At 54.9% G+C, this 8,775-nt stretch overlaps 2 protein-coding genes across 4 annotated transcripts in view; one reads left to right on the top strand and one right to left on the bottom strand.

Moving 5' to 3' along the window:
* Positions 1–1,610: 1,610 nt before the first annotated feature.
* LOC125327680 (basic salivary proline-rich protein 3-like) lies at positions 1,611–4,829 on the bottom strand. The gene is made up of 3 exons (XM_048307467.1): positions 4,771–4,829; positions 2,672–4,235; positions 1,611–2,326 (listed from the first exon to the last, which is right to left on the bottom strand). Exons 1-2 carry the CDS (start codon positions 4,827–4,829, stop codon positions 3,434–3,436), a joined length of 861 nt encoding a protein of 286 aa, XP_048163424.1. The 3' UTR covers positions 1,611–2,326; positions 2,672–3,433.
* A 1,246-nt stretch (positions 4,830–6,075) lies between these two features.
* Positions 6,076–8,775, top strand: part of LOC125326937 (translation initiation factor IF-2-like) — a 44,994-nt gene continuing 42,294 nt past the window's right edge. For all 3 annotated transcript variants that reach the window (XM_048305626.1, XM_048305627.1, XM_048305628.1), the window contains exons 1-2: positions 6,076–7,155; positions 7,358–7,414. In XM_048305626.1, the coding sequence (XP_048161583.1) occupies positions 6,639–7,155; positions 7,358–7,414 (574 nt within the window). In that variant the 5' untranslated portion in view covers positions 6,076–6,638. The remainder of the gene's footprint in view (positions 7,156–7,357; positions 7,415–8,775) is intronic.

Raw genomic sequence — 8,775 nt, 5'->3', positions numbered from 1 at the left:
GCCTCTGAAGAGGAGAATCTGAACGTGACGTCAATAGCTGATAACTGACGCAGCCTTGCAAAGGAGTCTCAGGCTGGCTCCTTGCAGCCTGCAAGCCCTAATGATTCTATTTTTTCCCCCAGTCCCCCCTCGTAGTGAATTACTAGAACGCAAACACACACACCCCCTTTTTTTCATATATATATTTATAGATCCTTTATTCTCCAAACAAAGGATTTTTTTAAAGGGGGAAAAGGCAGTGGGTGGGGAGGGGAGAATTATTTTAAAAACAACCCTTCTTGGTGCTGGGTGCAGTTCAGTACATGAAACCATCTCTGTCTCTCGGCAAAGCAAGCATCCCTGCCTGAAATCCACATTTGTGCATGATGGCAAACTGGTGCATGGTGGTTGTGTTTTTTCCAAAGCCCACTTTATAAAGACTCCGGAGGAAGACAGACACAATAATGCTTGCAAGGCAACAGGCAGAGAGGCACAGAGACAGACTCAATACAACTGTGGATTAGGGGTTTATGCAATAGGACAGCATGGAAGGCGGTCAGTTTGGGTCGTTTGGTGTGGGTTTTGTTTGTTTGTTTTTGTTGTAGGGGGTTTTTTCTCTGCAATGATGCACCTAAAGCAAATGTAGATGGTGTTGCAGAAAGAGGCTGGGGTATGGGGGTGCGTGGTTGGGGGTTGTTGTGTTGTAGGGGGGCAGACTAGATGCACATTTAATGTTTTGGACGTAGCGTTCCAGAAAAATGCCTTTGTGTGTGGATTTTTTTCCCCAGTACCTGCTAAAAATAGCATCAGGGTTTTGATCGCGTTCCAGAAATAGACAGAGGGTTGCACTTGTATAAAAAGCGAGCGCGGGTGGAAGAAAACCTGGACATCACCGCAGTATTTTTTTTCCAACTCCTGTCTGGAAATTAATTGTTGGATTTTCCCCTCCACACCCCCCCCCCCCCCCCCCCCCGGCTCCCCCCTCTCCCCCTCCTCCCCTCCCTCCCCTAACCGAGGAGTTCCCGTTTGGGTAAGTAGTGATCTTTCCTGTGCATGATGCAGAGAGTGGCCGTGAGTCTTGTCTTTATTTTATGCATGCCTGGATTATTTTTTCCTTCCTTTCTACTCTTCCTCTAAAGCGAGAGGGGTATACTCGTCTACATAATGAATTTGGTGCATGCCCGGAGCCCAGACAGAGGGAATTCTTGCAGAAAGGGGAATCACCCTGTCGGTAAATCTCTGAATCAATAGCGAGCTGCAACTCTCTCTCTCTCTCTGTCGGCGCTGTTGAGCCCCTCTCCCTGCCCGCCCCCCCTCCCTCTATTTTCGCCTTCCGCGGGGGGAGAGGCAGAGCCGGCGGCGGGGCCGGGGGCGCGGGCCGGGCGCTCCCCGCAGGGCGGCCGCCGGGAGCTGTCCGCGCCCCGGTGCTGAACCCGCCGCTCCTCTGCCGCCGCCGCCACGGGCGGGGGTCGGTCCCGGCCCCGGTGCCCGCCGGGCGGGGACCGCGCTGCGCCGCCCGCAGCGCCGCTCCCGCGGAGGCTTCCCCGCCGCCGCTCCTCCGCCCGGCGCCGCCTGCCCTTCCCGCCCGTGCGTTTGAAAGAGCCTGTACCTGATGATGGTGCTCCGCAAAATAAGAGGCTATAGGTTGCTTTATTTGGACTCACCCCTTCTCCTCCCACCTCATTTTTCCCCTCTAAGTGCTCACACTTTCTGCAGATCGTGTGTGTGCGAGCGTCTGTTTTTATTATTGCCCGTCCTTCGCGTCCTTAGTCATATCCTCACCAGAGGAGTTGGTGGAATGACTGAATTAGAGGCGAAGTAGTGGGGGATTGTTGTGGTGTATACGGAGTAGCTATGTAGGGTTACCTCGGTGCTGCAACCACCCGTCATGCCCTCACCGCTTCTGAGAGCCGGGGAAGTTCTCGCTAGGCTACGAGCATGCAGGTTCGCAGGCATTCCGGCTAGCAAAGGCATGTCATCAGATTGCATTAAAAGAGACAAGGAAACACCGTCTGGCACTCACATGCACCACCTCGTTATCCCGGACAATGGTATCCCCTCCGAAACCGCCGTGGAAGGGGGCTTAGCCGCAGACTCAGACCTGCAAAGGATGGAAAACGCACGAGGCAGACAATAGCCAAGGAAGGAGCTTCCCCCGGAGCACGTTTAGCCATAGCCTGGCGGTAAAAGCAAGCTTAGAAAATGGTGCACCTACCACACAAAGCCCAGCAACAATTGCGGATCCTGCAGACAATGGCATGATGCAGCCATGAACATCAGTATAGCACAGCACACTGGGCTGGGGTGAGAGCACCTCCTGGCCAAGACCGCATGCAATGGCTCTAATCTAGGCATACAAAAACATAATTTCTTGCAATTAATCAAACACCAGCGCCTGAATTCACAGCACAGTACTCCACCCACGGCTCCTCTTAATGTCTAAACCGTCCCTTCCCCGAGCTTGCGTGGTCGTATTTACAAGCGGACCAGACATCTATTTTTTTTGGTTGGTTTTTTAAAGCAAGAAAAAAATCCCCTTACAACACGTGTAGCCAATCGTTGCAACTCTTAATATATCTCTACAAAACAGGCATTAAAAACAAGAAATGCCCTCCTTCCTCGCCCCCTCCCTCGCCTTCCCAGCCCTCCCCTCCTAGATCGTTGCCTCACTTGACACAATGCATAAGATTACCCTTAACTGGATCCTATTAAATAATTCAATGGTGGCGGTGTAATTTTGGTTGGAAACTGCACGGATTTCCAAGTCGTGACTGTAAAAGTGAGTAATGTGCTCTGGCTGCGTCATGGCTCCAGTCACAGATGGTTCCAAACTGAGGAGAAATCGTGACTTCGACTTGAGACGTCCCCTCTCCATGAAAAGACCATCCAATCACAACGGCGTCGGGGGGCAGCCGGACTCCGCGGAGCTCGCTTTCTCCTTGCTCTCCCGTCCGTGTGTGTGCGTGTGTGCCCGTGTGCCCGTGCCTGCGCGCGTGTGTGTATAAAATCCTCAACAAGTTGCAGAAGGGGTAGGGAGAGGAGGGGTTAATCCTGGGGAATCTTCTGCACCTAGTGAGATCGTGACCCTCCCACACAGTACAGTAACTTATATACACACCTGGAGGAAGGGACGCTTTGCTTTTGGGCTTTCCAAAAAAAAAAAAATCCCACCAAAAACCACCAAAACACTGTTGGTGATGGTTGCACCCCGCGCGGGACTCCCCGGAGCGGCCAGGGACGCGCCCCGCCAGGTAAGTGCTGGAGGTTTTCAAACTTCTGCTGCCTGCGCTGCCCCGGCCGCCCTGCCCGTCCTGCCTGCGCTCCGCTCCGCTCCGTCGCGCCGCTGCCGCTGGGTTCGCCGGGGGCTCGGGAGGCGCGGGCCGTCGTGCCGCCCGGCGGGCAGGAGCGCCGGGAGGGAGCCGCGGCCGTGCGGGATGGGACGCGCGCGGGGGCGTCACGCGTGCATCTCCCGTGCCGCTCGCGTGGGACCCTTTGCCGCCGCGGGGCAGTGGTGGACCTGCAAGTTCTGGAGTTCGGGCCGGGATGCGAGTACACTCGGTCCCCCGCGGGTCTGTGCCCCAACTCGTGCGGGATGCCGGCGGGCGGGCGGGCCGCGACGCGGACGTGTGTTTGTCTTGCTCCCGTTGCCGCCGGGCGCTGGCGGGGCCTCTGGTTCCCCGCAGGCTTTCAGCAGAAGACCTCTGGAGTTCAGTGACATGTCCTGGAAACTTTTAGCAAGCGGTGTCCTCGCCGGCGGCGGTGGCGGGTGGCTCAGCGCCCAGGACGGCGCTAAGGAGCGGAGGGGAGGGGACGTCCCGCGTCCCCCGCCGACGCCGAAGGGTCGCCCCTCGGGTCTGGCTGGCTCCCCGCGCTGAGGCGGGGGAACAGGGGAGAAGGCAGCGGCAGGTCCCCGTGTCCCCGGCTGCCCGCCGCGAGGCGGCAGGCGGCCTGGGGCGCCCCCGTCGGGGGGAGCAGCGGCTCTGCGCCCGGGGTACCCCGCGGCGAGGCTGGTCCTTAGCTTAACGGCGCCCCTTTGGCAGAGGATTCCCGGAGAGGGGCTCGGGGAGCGGCAGAAGCGAGAAGGGATCTGGGCTGGCCCGGCCGCACTCTTGGACGTGCTCTTGTCGCGGATTTGGTGACTAATTGAACATGGAGAGGGCCTTTTTTTCCTCTTTTTTTTTTTTTTTTTTCCTTCCTCCTTCCTTCCTTCTATCCATCCATCCTTCCCTCCCGCTCTTCTCTCGTCTCCTTTCCCCCTTTCGGGAAAAAAAAAAGGAAAAAAAAAAAAAAAAAAGGAGGAGGAAAAAAAAAAAAAAAAAAAAAAAAAAAGCCGAGCGAGGCAGTGTGAGGCGCCCGCTGATTGGTGGGTGACGATTTTAGCCCGCACCAATGAGCGGCCCGCCTGCTCTCTATTTATTTAGCGCTCAGGGGGGAGAGTTTTCTCTTTACGCAGCGCCCGTGCCCAGCGTCGGAGCCTCCGCGCGGAGCGGGGCCGCGGACACGCCGCGCTCCGCCACGCTCCCGCGGCCCCGCGCCGCCGGCCCCGCCGCGGGGGGGAGGGGGGGTGGCGGGACACCCCCCCCTTCCTCCCAGCGCCGCCTCGCCCCGGCGGGGTCCTGGGTTTCGGAACGGGACTTGGCGGGGATGGGGGGTGGGGACCCGGCGTGGCGGGGGACGGCGGAGCCGATCGCCCGTGGGTCCTGTGGATGTTATGGTGGCAGCCGGATGGATGGATGTAGGAAGCCGCGGGAGACTTTGTCCTTCGCGAATCTTTTTGCGGTCTGGGCTTGCTGTACATAACTACCTACCCGGGAAGCCCTTACCCCAAAAAGCATTCGCGGAGGGCGCATTCGCCGAAGGAGCAGCAGCTGCGATCGCCGAGCCTTGGACTTATCTAGACTCTGTGGGCTTCTATTATTAATTCCTGGCACCTTTCCCTTTTCCCCGTCCAGCCCATCCCCCCCCCCCACCCCCCTCCCGCTGTGAGTGTATATATGTGTTTCTAGATATATATGTAGTGAGAGAAATAAACACCCTTTCCCCCTTTTCCTACTCCGCTTGGTCCCCCAGACGTCCAAATATTCCCCGTCGCCGAGTAGCCTAACTTTTTAATCGACTTTTGCCTAAAGGAGCAAATCACACGTTTATTCGGATAACTGTATGGTGTTTTTTATTTCATTAATGGAAAAATAAAAATAGCATAAAACTTCCTAAAAGTTCTCCTATCCTCACCTTTCCTCCCCCCCCCCCCCCCCCCCCCCCTTCCAGGGCATAGCCGTGTTTGAAAAATATGGGTGTCCTAGTTGATCGAGATTAATTCATAAAAAAAAAAAAAAATCTTCGGAGCGATTCATTAAATGCTCTGTAATCGTGAGCCTCGGCTTATTTCGAGGTGGGGAGGGTGGGATTTACTGGGATCACCCCATAAATAATAGGGAGGGAGGAGGAGGAGGGGGAGGTGCACGGATCCGCCGCGGTTTGGGGGAGACCCCAGTTAGCAGCAGATGCACCATGGAAGCGCTTGCCAAAGGCGCCTCCCTCCCCCCTGCCCACTTCCAACCTGATTTTAAGCAACTTGCAGTCCGGCGATATCTCCAATCACTCTTTCCGCAAAAACTAGTGCCCCCGAAAAGGGTAAAAAAGGCAGAATCCGAGGGAAAACCCAGCCGAGGCGATGCTTTTTGACGAGGTGATTGCAAGCGAGCAAAGCAGCATCAGCACCAGCTCTGTGGTTCTGAAACTGCCTTGTGCATGCACACAGCACTGAGAGCATCTCAGGCAGGAGTTAGGGAAGCTGCATTTTCCCTCTCTTTCCAGTAATTACCAGCCCGGATTCCGTGGGCAAGAAATAAATAGCAAAGAGAAATCCTCCCTGCCTGCCGCCCCCCAAAAGAAGGAGCGATTAAGTGCAGATCTGTCCGTGCAGATCAGCCTCGTGAAAGAGACAAGATCTAAGCAGCAAGTTGGTAGCAGAGTGGCCGCTTGACGCAACACAGGGGCCTATGGTTCGCCCGGCTGTAAAATAAAAAGGAGGTGGGGGTGCGATCTAATGTCTCAGCTGTTAGAAAATACAAGGGCTCTTCCATCTGCCCCCCCCCGCCCCCGACAGCGGCACGGAGGGAGATCCGGCTGAGAAAGGGCTGATCTTGCATTTCAGAGAAGCCTGCATTGGAGAGATCGGGTGAGGACCACAGTCTAAGAGTTAATATTTCTCGAGAGATAAAAGATATTTTGAAGACCTGCTCGCACTTTAGAAAAGAGTAAAAGGCCGGCTAAGGCATAAGCAAGGAAAGAAGGCAAAGCAAAAGCATTTCGTTGCTCCCTTACCTCCTTTCCTTCTTGCTCAGGACACGTAGTTTGAGACCTAGCTGGCTTGATGAAAACAAAGGTGGAAGGGTCACAGTATCTTTTAAGTAGACTCGCATTTTCATAATTATTTATCCTCTTCTATTTAGAGAAAAAAAGAGACATTTGTACTTTCCGGTCGCCAGCAAACGTCTTTACAGGGGTTTTATTCATGTGAGCATATTCTAAAGGGAGAGACAAGGTAGAGGGAACTTGGAGAAAAAAAAGAAGAGAGATGTGATAAGAGGGATCAGACAAGCTAAGGCTAAAAAAATATCCTCTCTGTTCCCTGCCTACTGTCGCCCCTCAAGAGGATGGAAACCAGGAGTGATATTGGGGGGGCAGCTCAGGCGCGAGGGGAAATCCGAGCCACGGTGGTGCAGCTCGCCGTCTCTTTACCTTGCCAGCCAACTGTTGCTGCCATGCTCAGGGCTGCGGCTGCTGCGGGCGGAGCGGGAGCCGCTCCCTTTTGCTCGGGGGCTGCCCCTGGCCGGGCTCCGCGGCCGCCGCAGCTCCACAGGGCGCCTCTCGCCAGCCGCCCTGCCCCGCTCCCTGCCCTGCCCCTCTCCCTGCCCTCGCTCCTCGCAGGTTCTTTTCCGCTGCAGGACACTTGGACACGTCGGGCGGTCCGGGCCGCTGCCGCGCCTGCCGCACCCGACCGGGCACCCACCCCCGGCAGCCCCTCTGGGCTGCCCCGGGGAAGCCCCGGCCCTCTCCTCCTCCCGTCGGGCTCTTGCCCGACCCTGTCAAGGCGCACCCCGGGCGGGCCTCGCCTCCCCCGACGTGCTGTGCCAGGTCTGGGCCTGAGGCAGCTGGAGAGGCTCCGCTCTGGTACTCTGTGTGTGTGAGCGTGTGTGTGTGTGTGTGTATCCCCACGGGTGACAGGGACGTCCGGGTGGGGCCGTGAGCCGGTCTCCGCTCCCCTCGGTGCTTCAAGGCAAGCCGCAGCCAGTTGAGCCGGGGAGGAGCGGAGACCCCTGCGGGAGCCACTCCGGCGCCGTTAACCCTCCTCTCCCTCTGCCTTTCCCCGCAGGTGCGGCCGCACCGTCGAGGCCGGAGGCGCCACGGGAGCAGCGAGGGCTGCAGGCAGGTGAGAGAAGCGACGGGCATTCCCCACACCCCCGGGGATTCCTTACACGGGGCCCGCCCGAAAGCCGAGGAACCGTCCAGGTTCTCGGCTGCTGCCATTCCCTCAGACCCCGGTGCTGGTTACAGCCAAGCTCGGCCTAACACAGCACTAGGCCACAGCTGCCCCCGGACCCTCAGCGCCGACAGGGTCCCAGGCAGCACCTGCTGCCCCCAGGCACAGGCAGCAACCTCATCGCACACGGGAGAAAGCCCAGGATGGTGGAAGGGAGGTCAGGGCATTGAAACAGGGGGGCAAATCCATGTAAAGTTGATACAAATTGTATATAAACAGGCTGTTGTGGATTTCTAGTGAAACCTGTCGTCTTAAGGAGGTGGGGAAGAAAAAAAGTTAGTGAGCATTTGCCTAAAATCTCCTTACTTCCCTCATCTTTCCTTCTTTATTCACTAGTTAACACTCTTCCACTTCATAGTTAAATGCATTGTCTGCTGTCTGCAGTTCTCGTAGTTTTTGTCTGGTAGATTTCTTTCTTTTTTCTTCTTCTTTTTTAACCCACCATCCTTGAGACAGCTAGTACAAATTACTGTCTACCACTATAGTCGTGAGGTAGAAAATCAAGAGGCACATTAATTGATAGCACATGTTTTAAAAGAAAAAGGACCCTCTCCCAGTAAAACAACCAAACATATCCTTGTTTCAGTCTTGTTTAGCCTTTGTCCCCTGCTCTGTTTCCAGACATGGCAATTTTAGAGAAAGATGAAGTACGTTCCAGTTACAAAATGAAAAGTTTATAGATAAGTAACTACAGAAAAGTTTTTTTACATTTTGAATTTTGAATTCATTTTTCATATTTTGAATTTTAAATTCAATTTATGAGTAAATGAAATACACAGAGGAAGGCTTTTTGCAAGAAGTCCATTTTTGTCTTTTTATTTTGGCATCTAATTTCTTGATGGACGTTATCTGCCCACAAATTGCAGTGGACGATTTGCTGTAGAACAACAAAAATATCTTTCTTCAGAAAGCTGCCATTATGGGCAGGTGTCTTCAGAGGTTAGGAGCTCCTAACCTGCCACCTGACTTACGTCAAACACTCCTTTAGGACCCATAAATCTTAGCAGTGCTTTACTGGTATCAGCTCGTTTGCCACCATAGTAGACAAACTCTGCTTACTTAAAGATATGAAAGAAAAGCAGCTTCTCGTAGCCAAAGATGGGTAAGGCCTGCTAGAGCCTCGAGTACATGCGACTCCCAGACTAGCATTTAATCTGCCCCAAAAGAGGATGTGTCAAATACTAAACTAGTACTACTCTTGAGGTTTCTTAAAAGGTCAAGGCATACATTGCTAGGAGCGGGGGGTCAGT

The sequence above is a fragment of the Corvus hawaiiensis genome, chromosome 6, assembly GCF_020740725.1.
Source record: "Corvus hawaiiensis isolate bCorHaw1 chromosome 6, bCorHaw1.pri.cur, whole genome shotgun sequence".
In the NCBI taxonomy this organism is placed as follows: domain Eukaryota; kingdom Metazoa; phylum Chordata; class Aves; order Passeriformes; family Corvidae; genus Corvus; species Corvus hawaiiensis.
This window is presented reverse-complemented; position numbering and strand designations above follow the sequence as displayed.